Raw genomic sequence first — 16,341 nt, forward strand, 5'->3', positions numbered from 1 at the left:
CAGTTCCTGTTTTGGCAACCCGGTGAAAAACAGTGTCAGATACCCTTAAGTAGAAACATAACTCTGACAGAGACGTTGGAAATGTTGCAGGGAAACTCTACCTCTGAAGAAAGTGTGGAAGAGGGGAGATCTGGTAAGTGAAAATTGATAAACTTTGACAAAACAAAATGAGGGTTGAGGGAGGGGGAACTCTTATACCACCAGCCACTGACAGGATAGAAATTGCACTTTAGGACTATCAGTACTTCACAGTTAACCTCCATAGAAGGAGATATGTTTTGAGGGTCTAGAGGTGGATGAGAGGACAGGTGTGTAATTGTCACATCAGGTGTTTTGTTATTGGCATGTTACTTAAATATTTCTGCACAGATTTAGGTTACAGAATTTTAAGAGAAAAATGTTCTCTGGATTTATTTTATTAGTTCTCATATTTTCCCCAGGTTGCGGGTGATTTTCACTCTGGCAAGTCACATTATAATATCAAATAACAGATGATTATATTCCAGAGGTGATGGCAAACAGATACCAACAATTTTGTAATACATATCCTAATAAAAGTTGCCCATACCTACTGTGTAGCACAGGGTACTCTGCTCAATCTTATGTAACCAACTAAATAGGAGAAGAATTTGAATAAGAATAGATTCATTTATATGTTTAAAAAATTAACCATGACACATATTCTGTAGTCTGATTGAATGTAGTAGTGAGATATTTAGAACCTGTTATTTGTTATTTGCAACAGAGACATTTTATTTAGACCCTGCTTTCAGGACTTCATTGTCTCAGGGACAGACAAATGGATTTACTATCATTTGATGTGATCTGTGCTACAATGCATTTAATGAAACCTAGGGAGTTGGTGATGGCTGCTGCTTCTGAAATACTTTTGACTTAGGCCTTGAATGATGGTATCACATTTTCTGGAGGAATAGGAGTAAAAATCACAATTTCTTTCTTTTTTTTAAAATTTTAAGTAAATGCAAAACTGTTTTTATTCCATTGGGCACAAAAGTGCCCCGCAACGTTTCCTTTTGGAATTAAGGGTAAATGTGATTTTCAGTAATATCATTATGTGTTTCAGCTAAAATCTACTGAGGCTCATTTATGTGAACAAATAATTCTCTTTGTCTTTCCCTCTGTCTCTTTCCCTCTTTATGTCTCTTTCTCTCTCTCACGAGGTCTGGTATACTTCTGTATTTATATATAGTGTTATTTCTATATATCAGTTCAGTTCAGTCACTCAGTTGTGTCTGACTCTTTGAGACCCCATGAACCGCACCTCACCAGGCCTCCCTGTCCGTCACTAACTCCCCGAGTTTACCCAAACTCATGTCCATTGAGTTGGTGATGCCACCCAGCCATCTCATCCTCTGTTGTCCCCTTCTCCTCCTGCCCTCAATCTTTCCCACTGTCAGGGTCTTTTCAAATGAGTCAGCTCTTCTCATCAGGTGGCCAAAGTATTGGAGTTTCAGCTTCACCATCAGTCCTTCCAGTGAACACCCAGGACTGATCTCCTTTAGGATGGACTGGTTGGATCTCCTTGCAGTACAAGGGATTCTCAAGAGTCTTCTCCAACACCACAGTTCAAAAGCAACAAGGACTCGTGAGAGAGAGAAAGAGACATAAAGAGGGAAAGAGACAGAGGGAAAGACAAAGAAAACTATTTGGACACATAAATGAGCCTCAGTAGATTTCAGCTGAAACACTTAATGATATTACTGAAAATCACATTTACCCTTAATTCCAAAAGGAAACTTCTGTGCTCAGCTCTTGTTATAGTCCAGCTCTCACATCCATACAAAACTACTGGAAAAAGCATTAGCCATTTAAGGTCCACTATGATCAAAGGACCAGAGAATGAAAATAAAAGAGAGATATAATAACAGAAGTACACTATATATATATACACATATATATAGTATATATACTAATATATATACTATAATAGTTTATATACTGTAAAATATACTATATTCTATACTATAATTTATACAATAGTTTATATATTATACTTCTCTATATAATTAAATACTATATATGGTACATATGTAGATATATAGGTATGTTTATATACATATGTATGTATATATACTATACATATTTGTATACATATATATGTATATACATATGTATGTATATATATGTATATATACTATATATGCATACTAAATAGTATATATAGTATACATAGTATGCTACATACATATATGTATATATACATGCACATATATGCATATACATAGATACATAGATACATATATATGTGTGCATATGTATATATACACACATATACGTACATGTATACACAAAGACATACATGTACACACATACATGTACATGTATTACACACGTGTGTGACACATATATGTATACATATGTGTACAGTCATACATATGTAGTATATATGCTATATAGTCTGCTCATGCTGCTGCTGCTAAGTCACTTCAGTCATGTCCGACTCTGTGCGACCCCATAGATGGCAGCCCACCAGGCTCTGCCGTCCCTAGGATTCTATAGATTATATATACTATCATAGTTTACATACTATAATTTACTGCAATTTTGTTCTCTGGTCCTTTGATCATAATGGATCTTAAATGGCTAAGCTTTATATCATCCTTTTTAGAGTACATGACAAAGTAGTCTATATAATATCTTTAACAGACATTGTCAGTAGTGATTTAAAAATATGAGCATCTTTTAAATATAACCGCTTTAGTTAAACAAATTTGATTTAATGAGAGTGTCAGAGTGTTAATGTAACATAGTGATTGATTATTAAAAGAATTTGTTGAAATATAGTACCTATCTGGCTAATGTTATTATCAATAAAACTGCATTTAAAAAAAATTGTAACCTCTTGTCACTTTCCCCTGATGTCAGCTGAGAATTAATATCTTACTGTTCTCTAAGAACTTTTGTTTAATAAAGCCATGACTAATTATTGACAAAAAAAGGTTAACTGCAAAAACTAGGGCTATTGGTGAAAGGGTTTGGTGTCATTACAGGAGCTCTGAAGAGTTCCGGTACCACAGTTCTTTATCTGTGAGCACAGAAAGAATTCATTGAGAGGCAAAGTGATGAATAAGTGAAAGTGAAAGTCGCTCAGTTGTGTCCGACTCTTTGCGACCCCATGGACAGTAACCTGCCAGGCTCCTCTGTCCATGGAATTCTCCAGACCGGAATACTGGAGTAGGTAGCCTATCTCTTCTCCAGAAGGTCTTCCTAAACCAGGAATCAAACCCAAGTCTTCCATACTGCAGGCAGATTCTTTACCATCTTAGTCACTTGGGAAGCCCTGGTGATAGATAAGAAGTGATTTATTAGAATAGAACACTTGTGAGGCTTTCGAGTGGGTGGGCAGTGTCCTCCTGCACTGCAGAACTTACTGGGTGGTGGAGAAGACCTTCTTTGTCTTTCCTGACTACATGTCATACTTCCATCATCAGCTCCTCTCTGTTCTTCTGTGAGATAATTTCTAACACCATTTTTTCAAACTAGAAATTTGAAGGTTATTGTGTTCAGAGTGTAATATAAAAGCCATATGAATTTAAAGGGAAACAGGAAGAGGACACACCACAGGAGAGTGTAAGAGCAGTTCCTCTGCTCTTCTGGTTTAAGAATTAAATTGACATGAGATAGATATCCAAAATCACACAAGAGTTTGCAGACTGATAAAATATATGCACCTTAATGTTGAGAGTTACCTTTTATTCAATGAGAATTTTTAGGTCTTCAAGCCTGGAAGACAATGTCTCATGTAACCCCATAAAAACTGCTCGGAGGAGAAGGGGGAGAAGTCAGGTTATGTAGAAGTTTGGAACAAGGGGCAGGTAATCTGAACATCCAAAGATCATTGTGATTTAAAGAAAACCAGATATCCCAAGTTAAGGAATGTAGTGATTTCTGTGTACTAGAAGATGCAAGAGTGTGGGCTCACTGAAATCATTCCCTTGAGATGCACCTCAGCTGTCTGGGGCTGGTCTCTTGCAATTTTCCTTAGTGCTCACGGCAGGGAGTGGCTGCAGCTTAATGACTGCCAAATAGCAAGCATGATTCTCCTTCCTAAGCACACTCAAGGCTCAGAATTTCACATTTGGAGGGTCAAAACTACTGATGGCTGTGACATCCTTGTTTATTGATATGGCAAGAAATTCCACATCTCAAGTTGAATCATATGTATACATGAGACAGACCCAGGAAAACTGAATAACTCACCAAAATGGCCAATAGCTTCACCTTCAATAGCATCTTCAGCTAAAGACAAAAGATGTTGGGGGTAGTGGTTTGGGACTTCAGAGAGAAGGAAATGGAAATGGAAAAGCAAAACTTTGGTGAATGAATGTTTGCAGGGCTGTGCAGAGACAAAGATCTTTAGGGCCATGACAGACTCTGATCTCTAGGTCCTGCCCAGTCTCCCCCACCACACTCAGGCCCATATTCTTGTAGATATTTCTGATAATAGCTCTCTTTTAAACAGCCCCTCGATCTAAATTTTTTTAGACAGATAGGGAGAAGATCAAAGATTCTTCCTGGATTTTGGGTGCCTTGCTGATTTCCAGGTTGAAATAATCTACATGCTGAAGAGACATTTTGGGGTTGGCAAATTTTATTTCCATACGAAAAAACAGAACAGAAGTAAGTAAGCAAGAAAGAGAAATGAAACATGAAATAAGGGAGGGTGTTAGGAGAAAGATACAGAGAAATAAAGAAGAAGGGAGGACTTTTAGAATACTGTACTTAGTCACTCAGTCATGTCTGCCTCTTTGCGACCCCATGGACTGTAGCCCACCAGGCTCCTCTGTCCATGGGGATTCTCTAGGCAAGAATACCATGACCTCCTCCAGGGAATCTTCCCAACTCAAGGATCAAACCCAGGTCTCCTACATTGCAGGCAAATTCTTTACCCAGCTGAGCTACCAGGGAAGCCCCTTTGAGAATATTAGTAAGGGGCAAATAGGAGATTCATTGGAGAGAGGTAAGGGGAGATTCACATCTTACTCTTCTAAAAATGAAAAACAATTGTGGAAGTGTAACTTAAAAAAGTGTTCACAACCTAAAAGTTGATAGTATTACCCAAGTTCGCTCTGCTCACCCCTGACAATAGGCTAATGAATCTGAGAGACAAGGTGTTAAGTCAAGGAATATGTCTTTATTCAGAGAGCTGGCTGACCAAGAAGATGGCTGACTAACATCTTGAAATAACCATCATGTCAGGGTCTGGATACCAGGTTATTTTATGGATCAGGTAGGGGGAGATGAGGAATCAAAGTACAAAGAAAATAATTGTTTTTTGTCGGTATCTCTTAGAATCGCAAGCCTCACGCAGAGGGATGTGTTAGTTTCACTTCTTTACATCAATCATGGGTGGTGTGACATGAAATATTTGCTGTGATGTCAATAAACAAAGATGAAACAGCTCTCTGCAGTTCTGGCTGCCAAATATGAATTTCTGTCAGGCTGGTAATCAGCAGAGGAGGGGTGCCATTTCCCACACAAAGAACAGGAATGTCATAGCCTTTCACAGGTGAGAGGAGTCAGGCTCTCTCCCTGTGAGCCGAACAAAGGCACCCTAGCCCAAGAGGCAGGCAGAAGTGTGGCAGACAGGGCTCCCTGAGGCAGGCCATTATGTATGCCTGTAATAACAAAAGCCGTGAAATGAGAGTTAAAGTCACAGAAACAGATCCTGTATGGAGTCAAAATGAACCCTTCCTGGTTACAAGAGTTATGTTTTATTCAGTGGGAACTTCAGAACTCAAGCCAGGGAGACAGCATCTCAAATAACCCTGAGAGAACTGCTCCAAGGAGACAAGAGGGGAGCCAGGTAGCATAGAAACTTTGCAACAAACAGCATGTATCCTTTGAATATCAAAAGATTTTTTTGTAAATTAAAGAAAACCAGATATCCCAGGTTAAGGAATTTAGCACTTTTCTATGTATGGGAAGATACAAGAGTCTGGTCTCACTGAAATCATTCTTTTGATATGCACCTCAACTATCTGGGGCCATTATCCTGTGTTTTCATATACTGAGTTCCTTCAGGGCTCAGCATAGGGAGTGGCTGCAGTCTGAGGGCTACTAGAAGGAGGGATTTCTCCCCTTCCTGAGTTCCCTCAGGGCTCACCAGCTCACCATTCTGTGCTGGCTGCGATTGCTGATTACTGTGGCATCCTTTGCTTGCTGTTATGGCCAGAAATCTTCCATTTCTCAGAAGTCATAACATATGGAATTTCTGAGACAATTTTGCTTTAATGCAGAACCAGAAAGAATGAAGATGGAAAGTTTTATATGTAGCCAAAATCCAAATGCCATTGTATAGCATTTAAAGAAGTCATTCCTATATTCCCCCCCCCCCCCAGCCAAGCATTTAAACTGACGTTCCTGAACATTCTGGGAGATACAGTTGCAATGAGTGAAATGTAGCAGTTAAAGTTAGCAGGAACTTTTAAAAATTATAATTAACATTCAGTAAAATTCACCTTTTGCTGTACATTTCTATGAGTTTTGACAAATGCATATAATCATGTGGCCACAACACACTAAGAGTACCCCCACATACACCCCCCAACACACACACGCATACTTTCTGTGTATATTTCTTTCCTCTCTCCTCATCATTTGGCAACCAATGATTTGTTTTCTATTTTGATACTCTTGCTTTGTAAGAATGCCCACAGAGTCAGGCTTTTTTCACGAGCATAATGCATTTGAAATTCATTTATATTGTAATGTATATCAATAGTGTAGACTTAATAAAGAGAGACATTATTCACAAGGACTTTCACAATAGGAAACTCTCTGAAAAAGGTTCTCACTTTTAAGTAGGCAAGAAGGGGAACAGAACACTTTGTTGGGAAGGGAGAGCGAGGTGGAAGAGCCGGTTGCATTTCCAAAGTCACACTTCTCACGTGTTCTAGGGACACGAGGTCATGATCACACTTGAGTTGGGAAGCATCTCACTGCTTTCTTTAGTGCCTTTTTACATTTTCAGGTAATCCAGAGTTTTTGGAGTCTTTGGGGAGGAGAGACTCAGTAAAATTTACTGAGTCAGAAGCTTTTAATTTTAATTAGATCCCATTTGTTTATTTTTGCTTTTATTTCCAGAATTCTGGGAGGTGGATCATAGAGGATCCTGCTGTGATTTATGTCGGAGAGTGTTTTGCCTATGTTCTCCTCTAGGAGTTTTATAGTTTCTGGTCTTACATTTAGATCTTTAATCCATTTTGAGTTTATTTTTGTGTGCGGTGTTAGAAAGTGATCTAGTTTCATTCTTTTACAAGTGGTTAACCAGTTTTCCCAGCACCACTTGTTAAAGAGATTGTCTTTACTCCATTGTATATTCTTGCCTCCTTCTGCACAACAAAGGAAAATATAAGCAAGGTGAAAAGACAGCCTTCTGAATGGGAGAAAATAATAGCAAATGAAGCAACTGACAAACAACTAATCTCAAAAATATACAAGCAACTTATGCAGCTCAATTCCAGAAAAATAAACGACCCAATCAAAAAATGGGCCAAAGAACTAAATAGACATTTCTCCAAAGACATACGGATGGCTAACAAACACATGAAAAGATGCTCAACATCATTCATTATTAGAGAAATGCAAATTAAAACCACAATGAGGTACCACTTCACACCAGTCAGAATGGCTGTGATCCAAAAATCTGCAAGCAATAAATGCTGGAGAGGGTGTGGAGAAAAGGGAACCCTCTTACACTGTTGGTGGGAATGCAAACTAGTACAGCCACTATGGAGAACAGTGTGGAGATTCCTTAAAAAATTGCAAATAGAACTGCCTTATGAGCCAGCAATCCCACTGCTGGGCATACACACCGAGGAAACCAGAATTGAAAGAGACACATGTGCCCCAATGTTCATCGCAGCACTGTTTATAATAGCCAGGACATGGAAACAACCTAGATGTCCATCAGCAGACGAATGGATAAGAAAGCTGCGGTGCATATACACAATGGAGTATTACTCAGCCGTTAAAAAGAATTCATTTGAATCAGTTCTGATGAAATGGATGAAACTGGAGCCGATTATACAGAGTGAAGTAAGCCAGAAAGAAAAACACCAATACAGTATACTAACACATATATATGGAATTTAGAAAGATGGCAATGACGACCCTGTATGCAAGACAGCAAAAAAGACACAGATGTGTATAACGGACTTTTGTACTCAGAGGGAGAGGGTGGGATGATTTGGGAGAATGACATTCTAACATGTGTACTATCATGTAAGAATCGAATCGCCAGTCTATGTCTGATGCAGGATACAGCATGCTTGGGGCTGGTGCATGGGGATGACCCAGAGAGATGTTATGGGGAGGGAAGTGGGAGGGGGGTTTATGTTTGGGAATGCATGTAAGAATTAAAGATTTTAAAATTAAAAAAAAAAAAATTTACTGAGTCAAAGCAAAATAATAAATGAGCAATTGTAAGCATGGGGTTAAACTTTTCTTTTTTCTTAGTACAAAGTGGTATTTATTTACCTTTTTCCCAGCTGAAGGATATTTGAATTGTTGCCAGTTTTTGGTGACGATAAATAAAATTATTATAAATATTCAAGTATGGGTTTTTGTGTAAATGGAAATTTCCATTCCTCTTGCATAGATACCTAGAGATGGCATTGCTAGGGCATGTGGTGAGCTTATGTTTACCACACCTCACTGCCAAACTGGTTTCCAAAGTGGCTGACTGTTCCATTTTCAATAGTTTATGAGAATTCCTTTTCTGTCATTTCTTCACCATCATTTAGTTTTGTTATTTTATTTGCCACTCTGATACACATCTTGTGGCAGCTCACTGTATTTTATGTTTCCCTAGTGACTGGTTGGAGCTTTCCAGGTGGCTCAGTGGTATAAAGAATCCCCCTGCCAAGCAGGAGACATAGGTTTGATCCCTGGATTGGGAAGATGCCCTAAAGAAGGAAATGGCAAACCATTCCAGAATTCTTGCTTGGGAAATCCCATGGACATAGGAGCCAAATTCTATAGACAGAGGAGCCTGGCAGGCTACAGTCTATGGGGTCGCAAAACAGTCAGACAAGGTTTAGAAACTAAACAACAATGACTGGTTATGTTGGTTTCTTGATTCATGGGAGCCAGCAGGAGTGATAGGAGCTGCCAGTGGCCTCGAGAGTCCACAGTCCCGAGGGTGAAAGGTGGCCTGGGTTACCAGGAGCCTGCCAGGAGCCTAATGTCACAGGAGTCTCTTGGCTCACTGGAGCTGGCAGGCACTGGGGAGAGGGTGGCCTCGGTTAGTGAGTCTGCAGGGTGTCACCCAGGGCTGCAGGAGTCAGACTGATGTGATGCTAGAGCAGGTAGACCTGAAATCTGTAGGGAAGTCAAGCACCGCTTTACTCTCCTTTTCCCGCAGGGAGAGGGTCTCTCTCTCTCTGCTGGACTGCTGAGTCCTGAGGGAAGGGTTTGGGGGGCCTGGTCCCCAGGAGTTCACCAGGAGCCAAGCGTCACAGGAGCCCTACCTGGAGCTGCTGGAATTGGCAGGTGCAGTCGGAGACAGGGCTCCTAGGAGCCCACAGGAAGCCCAGGGTGGAAGCTGAGACTGCATTATCTACCAGAATTGCTGGAGTGCAGGGAGCTGGGATGAGGCAGGGAGTGGCTGTGCCTGGAATCCTTGACTCTTGGGAGGGGATTTTCATGTGCAGATAATTTTCAAATTAATATTTCTAGTGGGAGGTGAGTGGATACCACGTCTAGAAACACTTTCACTTCTTCTGAATCTCTGTATGTCTTTTATTTACTTTCCTTTCCTTATCGGCACTGATATAATCTCTAGTAAAATGTTAAATTGTATTGGTGAGAACAGGCATCCTTGCCTTGTTCCTGACCTTTAGAGGAAGGCATTCACTTTTTCACCATTAAGTATCATGTTAGCTGTACTATTTCTATGAAAAGTGAAAGTTCAGTTCATAATTTGTTGGGCTTTGTTATTTGGGATGACTCTTAGGTTTTCCACATTTTATGTCTATGCATGCATGCATGCATGCATGCTAAATCACTTCAGTCGTGTCCGACTGTGGGTGACCTTATGGACAGCAGCCCAGAGGCTCCTCTGTCCATTGGATTCTTTAAGCAAGAATACTGGAGTGGGTTGCCATTTCCTTCTCCTTTTATGTCTATATCGATGGTCATATCCTTTCTCTTCTCTTATTCAGTTAATGTGATGAATTATATTGATTAGTTTTCTAAAGCTCCTCTTAGAACTTCTAACCAAATTTGTTATTTGTAGAGGTAAATCTGGATTGTTTGCATGTTTTGTTTTCATTCTGATTTCTAGTCTGTCTGTCTCTTACTCCTTTATTAGCTCTTCTTACAATAACTGGAAGACTCTCCAGGGGAAACATACTGTTTCTCTTGTCTCTGGGTCGCTTTTGGGCTGTGGTCATCTCTCCTGGACATGGACCTTTTGTGAGAGAGTTTGGCAATAGGGGAGGTGAGGTAGAGCTGACTTTACATGTTGATTCTGTGATAAATTGAAGTTTTTCTTTTAATGCTTCCATGAGATTGAGATTATGACATTTCTATTTATAGGTAAAGATCTCCAAAAGAAATGCCTAGCTATTATATCTCCTGTTACACCTGCCAAGCTTTGCTCCTGCATCCTGATTATCTTTACACTTGTAGCTGTAAATGTGGTGACGCTTTCCACTCTTGTGGCAGGTGAGTTACCTGTTCTCCAAACCGTACCATGTTCTTTGCACATTCACATTGTCAATAAATATTTATTGAGCTCCATATGTGCCAGGGTGTGTGAAATGTTTGAGGTATACTAGTGAACAAAACACACAAAATTCCCAGGGAACTCCTATTCTATTAATAACAGAAAGATGCAGATATTATAATATAGGTTAACAGATTGAGATGAATATAAGTGTCCAGGGCCAGCCTCTTTGAGATGACTTTTCAGCAAACTTGAAGGAGATGAAGGAGCCATGGTGGCTATGTGGGGAAAGCACTCCAGATGGCAGGAACAAGTAGAATGAAAGGAAGAATCTCCTGGTAGGTTTGGGGAACAGCATGGAGGCTTCTACAGCTGAAGCAAGGTGAGAATGAGGAAAAGTAACAGGCTGGGGGTCAGGGAGGTCACAGCCTAATGAGTCAGGTAAAGACTTCAGCTTTTAATCTGAGCGCAATGGGGGGTATAGGAAAAGGGAAATTGTAGGAGAGGAATGCCATGATCTAAATTTCATTAGAATAAAACCATTTTGACTGTTGGAAGAAAAGTTAGACTTTGGAAACACCTACTAGGGTAACCTTATAGAAATCCACACCAGAGGGGACCGTGGCTTGGCCCTGGTGATAACAGTGGAGGTGGGACCTGGTGTCAGAATCTATCTTGAAAGTTGAACCAACAGTATTTCCTATCAGATTGGATAAGGGAGGAAAAAGTGAGGTTATGAAGGAAAAACATTTATTCTTCCCATAGCCTATACTCTGATAGCTTGCTGGTTCAGAGCATCTAACAAGGGCCCAAATATTTTTATACATATTTAACAGAAATACATATAAAATAGCATTTCCAGAAACACTGGAAATACTACATTGTATTTTTGGTACTAAAATCAATAATTGAACTATGCCATGTTTTGTATACTAGAAGGTTTTATACCCCTAAGAGATGTAGCATAGTAAAATCTAGGAAAGGTAAGGAGTTTGTGTTTCTTTCATCAAGAGTAAGAAGGACTGATATTAAGGAAGATGTGGGGAAAGGGAAATCCGTATGATGCTAGGAAAGCATACTGCAGGAATTAAATGCTACAGAAATTGATTTCCTTAAAACCATTAGTGTCCATGGACCCCTGAGAAGTGAGATGCACAGATTCTCTGCTTGAAGATCAGTGGATTGATGGCTTTTGTGCCTGAGATAAGACTGTTAGTGATGACTCTGGGAGGCAACAATCAAATGTACAATGTGTACTTCAAGACTGACCTCAGGGGAAAAAGTCACCAGATAAAATATATATATATTCATATGTTAGTTTTCAGAGAACATTCTTTCCAAGGCAAATTCTCAATCTAATAAAATCATTTAGGAAAAACAACTACCACTAGCTTGCACTCAGCAAGTGACCACAGATCTCAATATTACATTTTCCAAGAAACCAAAAAAAGAACATAGATCTTGGAGAAGTCTGCTGTTTTGGCAAGCAGCAAAGTACAATCACTTTTCCACACACTAAGTGGCAGTTGGTGTTTTATAAATGGTTAAAGCTGGTAGCATTTCACGAGGCATTAGAAATATTAGTTGGAAGTTCATTCAGTTCAGTTCAGTCGCTCAGTTGTGTCCAACTCTTATGACTCCATGAATTGCAGCACGCCAGGCCTCCCTGTCCATCACCAACTCTCAGAGTTCACTCAAACTCACATCCATCGAGTCGGTGATGCCATCCAGCCATCTCATCCTCTGTCGTCCCCTTCTCCTCCTGCCCCCAATCCCTCCCAGCATCAGAGTCTTTTCCAATAAGTCAACTCTTCTCATGAGGTGGCCAAAGTACTGGCGTTTCAGCTTTAGCATCATTCCTTCCAAAGAACACTCAGGAATGATCTTTAGAATGGACTGCTTGGATCTCCTTGCAGGCCAAGGGACTCTCAAGAGTCTTCTCCAACACCACAGTTCGAAAGCATCAATTCTTTGGCACTCAGCTTTCTTCACAGTCCAACTCTCACATCCATACATGACCACTGGAAAAATCATAGCCTTGACTAGATGGACCTTTGTTGGCAAAGTAATGTTCATTACAGCTCGGCAATTCTTCATATAGCCCAGAATTGGGTGGCATCCATAGAGAGTGTTTAGTACATAGACAAGCAGCTGAGAATATGACTCTGGAAGCAAAATAATATCAAATTATGTAGAATGGTGCCAAAATACATATAAAGTAAAACTACATTCTGATAAACAAACACATTGGGCATGGAAGATGTTTCTAACAATCTGTCTGCCTATGAAAAGTAGGTCCTGGTCAGATGTTAAGAAAAACAAAATGCTGTTTGCACAGCCATAAAAGTACAAGAGTCTAGTTTATATTTGGCCATGTTTTTCTTCAAATTCCTCATTTTGGAATTTAGTTTTGCTGTATTTACATATATGAATACATGTGTGTATATATGTACATACATACATATGTGATATATATATATATAGAAAGATCAACCTCAAGATGGTAAGTGGAGTAATAGGTAAAAGGGATGAGAAAATTTCTTTGTTATGCTTCACTGTGTCTGTCCAACTTTTAGTGAGAACAGAGAGCTAGTTCCACAAATCTATATATAAAAAATGGTGCCAACATACATATAAAGAAAAACTATTCTTTGGGAAAACAGTGGAGTTTGGACTGGGAAGACATTTCTAAGAATCTGTCTGCCTATAGAAAGTAGCCCGTGTTCAGATTTTGAGCAAAACTAAATGCTATTAGCCAAGGCCATAAAAATACAAGACTCTAGCTGTTCTTTGGCATGCTTTTCTTCAAAGCTCTCATTTTGGAATTTAGTTATACTGTACCTACATATACATGTACACACATGTATATATGTATAACTAGGTCTGTATATATGTATAACTCAGGATGTTAAGTGGAAAAATAGATAACATGAATGGGAAAATTTATTTGTTATGCTTCACTGTGTCTGTCCAACTTTTAGCGAGAAGCAGAGAGCCAGACCTAAAAGTTCTGTATGTCACCTGCCCAGAAGGATGGATTGGATTTGGGAGTAAGTGTTTTTATTTTTCTGAAGAATCAAGGAATTGGACATTCAGTCAGACATCCTGTACTAAAATGGAAGCTGTTCTTGCTCAGTTTGAAATGGAGAAGGAACTGGTAAGGAATATTTTTGGATCATGTTCTTTGTTAAATACTTAGCCCCTGAGAAGGCTATAGGCCGTACAGGGTGACAGCTGAAAGAAGAGGAAGGCTCCCATTCCAGGCAGACTTGGGGGCTTGGAGTGCACATTAGTGCCTGGCATTTCTTGGTTATGTTCTCTGCCTGGAACCCATGTGAGACAATTTGGACACATTCTCTCATGTAATCCTCATAGTTAATCTTCAAATTAGATATATTGTTCCCATTGTAAAAAGAAGTATGCTAATCATGTAATTTATCATCCAAGTTGGGACATTTTGGGGAGTGAAAGTGACCATAGTATATTGGAAGTGACAATATTATGTTGGAACCACAGGCATAACCTGGGACTTTCCCGGTCAAATTGAGATGTGTGATCACGTTAAGGTAATTTAGGATCAAAGACATTTGAGTAACTTAAGCTGAGAACTGGGGACTAGTCTTCTCCCTTCAATGTCTAAGCTTCTCAACCTTACCAGGCTGTCATGCAAAGAGAGAAGGCTGGGGGGAAGAGGACTCAAGGGTAAAATGAAGGAGACATGTGTTTTTGCTTTTGGTGTTTTATAATAGAACTTTCTGAAAAGATACAAAGGCCCTTCTGACCATTGGATTGGCCTTAGCAGAGAATCATCACATCATGCTTGGAAGTGGACAGACAACTCTAAATATAATGCCTCGTAAGTTTTTAGACTGTCTTCTATTCTATTTATATGTAGTTGGGAATATAAATTTAATATCATGGAAAGTTTGCTGCACTATGAGGTATAAAATAGAAATCCTTTGTATGCTCTTCTGTTTATTATCTGTGCCTTTGAGAAAACTTTACGTATCATGTTTTTAATTGAAATCTTCAGCATGATGATGACATTGGACGTATTCATCCGCTTTCACCCACTGACTTAAACTGTGCTGAAACTCATATTTAGAATGTAGAGAAAACAGCTGAGGTACTCTGGGATCCTACCGTCTTGGAAAGCCACTGAAGAATTGGTATCCACAGACCCTCAGTCCACTCTGCTCGCTGCCCTGTCCATTCCTAAAGGGAAGGTCATCAGAGAACCAGTGGGAATCCGTCCTGTGATAATTTATCCCTGGAAGGAACTTAGTAACACATCTTCGGTTGTGAACACTTCAGTGGGAATATTTTAAATGTAACCATTTTGGAGCATATAGAATATAAGGGGCAATCACTTCCCTCAATCAAAGCTAAGCCCATTTAAGAATTTTCTAGTAAGCACATATGTTTATTTTCACACATGTATGAAACAGGTTAGGAGAACACTGAAAATCATGTTCCCTGAAAGCTAATTAAAATAATCAGTAAACGATCAAAAATAAGAATAAAAAAGAGTTTTATTTGAGCCAAGTTGAGGACTAGCCCAGAAACCCACTTTCCAGATTTACTGAGAAACTGCTTCAGAGAAACAGAGTTTCTGGCCCTGTTTTATATCTTGTCAGAAAAGAGAACATTAAACAAGTCAGAGTTACATTCCTTCAAGGTTTTGCTTTAATAAAAAAATAAAAAAGAATAGACCAGCAAGTACACGGTGGGTCAATATGGCATTGGCACCTGGGAAGGGAGTCTTATCATCGAAGCAGGACCAGCGTTGGTGTCTCAAGAAGAGGGACATTTCAACTTTATTTTTAATTTGGACATTTTTCACTTCTGGTCAGTGTGCCCTTTGTTTAATAATTAAAGCAGATGTACAGTGGATGCTTATTATGGCACAGAAAGAGGATCTTATAGCGTAAAAGTCAAGTTAAGACATGTATAAGCCAGAATGACTTACCGATATTTCAGTATGTGACAATTTCTTTTATCACCACCCATGGCAGCAGTTCACTTGGCTACATCAGTGAGACCAAGTTAAATACCTAGTCAACAACATAACTGACTTTGGGATGGATGATGATAAACTTCCAATTTTCCAGCAGGGACTTGGAGAATACAAAAGGAACTGAATACAGAAATGGTGTATACTTACTCAGAAGCCTTATGAACAACAGATTTTCATTTTTCTCTTGTCCACATTAAAAATACCTGGAGTGGAGGTGCTGAAGATTATAGAGGAAGAACAAATGTAGATGTCCAGCCTATGCTTTTTTAACATTTTCATGTTTGGTTTTAGTTTCATCATCACAGGCAATGGGGAACGTGGCTACCTGAATGACCTTGGAGTAAGCAGTGCCAGAAGTTATACAGACAGAAAATGGATTTGCAGCAAACAAATCATGTCCTCAAATTCTTCAAGGCCTTTTTAGGGAATTTCACACACCATCCCTAAGAGATGCATTGAATTGTTTTTATATAAACATTTTATAAATGTTTATATATACACTGTAAACAGTTGCTCTATTGCTTGCTCTGCCAAAAATATCAATATTTATTTATAGTGTTTGTTAACTGCATAGAAGCAAGCTATACTTGAATGAGATAGGGATTTGGAAGTGAGATTCTAAATTAAGTAG

The 16,341-nt window shown here is 39.2% G+C and overlaps 1 protein-coding gene across 1 annotated transcript in view; it reads left to right on the forward strand.

Annotated features, from left to right (window-relative positions):
* LOC138078764 (C-type lectin domain family 2 member H-like) overlaps positions 1-16,134 on the forward strand; it is a 28,727-nt gene extending 12,593 nt beyond the window's left edge. Inside the window, exons 2-6 of the mRNA XM_068971512.1 lie at positions 4-133; positions 10,564-10,692; positions 13,675-13,850; positions 14,443-14,549; positions 16,002-16,134. Coding sequence (XP_068827613.1) covers positions 82-133; positions 10,564-10,692; positions 13,675-13,850; positions 14,443-14,549; positions 16,002-16,134 — 597 coding nt within the window. The 5' untranslated portion in view covers positions 4-81. The remainder of the gene's footprint in view (positions 1-3; positions 134-10,563; positions 10,693-13,674; positions 13,851-14,442; positions 14,550-16,001) is intronic.
* The last annotated feature ends 207 nt before the right edge of the window (positions 16,135-16,341 follow it).

This window comes from Capricornis sumatraensis, chromosome 4, assembly GCF_032405125.1.
Source record: "Capricornis sumatraensis isolate serow.1 chromosome 4, serow.2, whole genome shotgun sequence".
NCBI classification, from domain to species: Eukaryota; Metazoa; Chordata; class Mammalia; order Artiodactyla; family Bovidae; genus Capricornis; species Capricornis sumatraensis.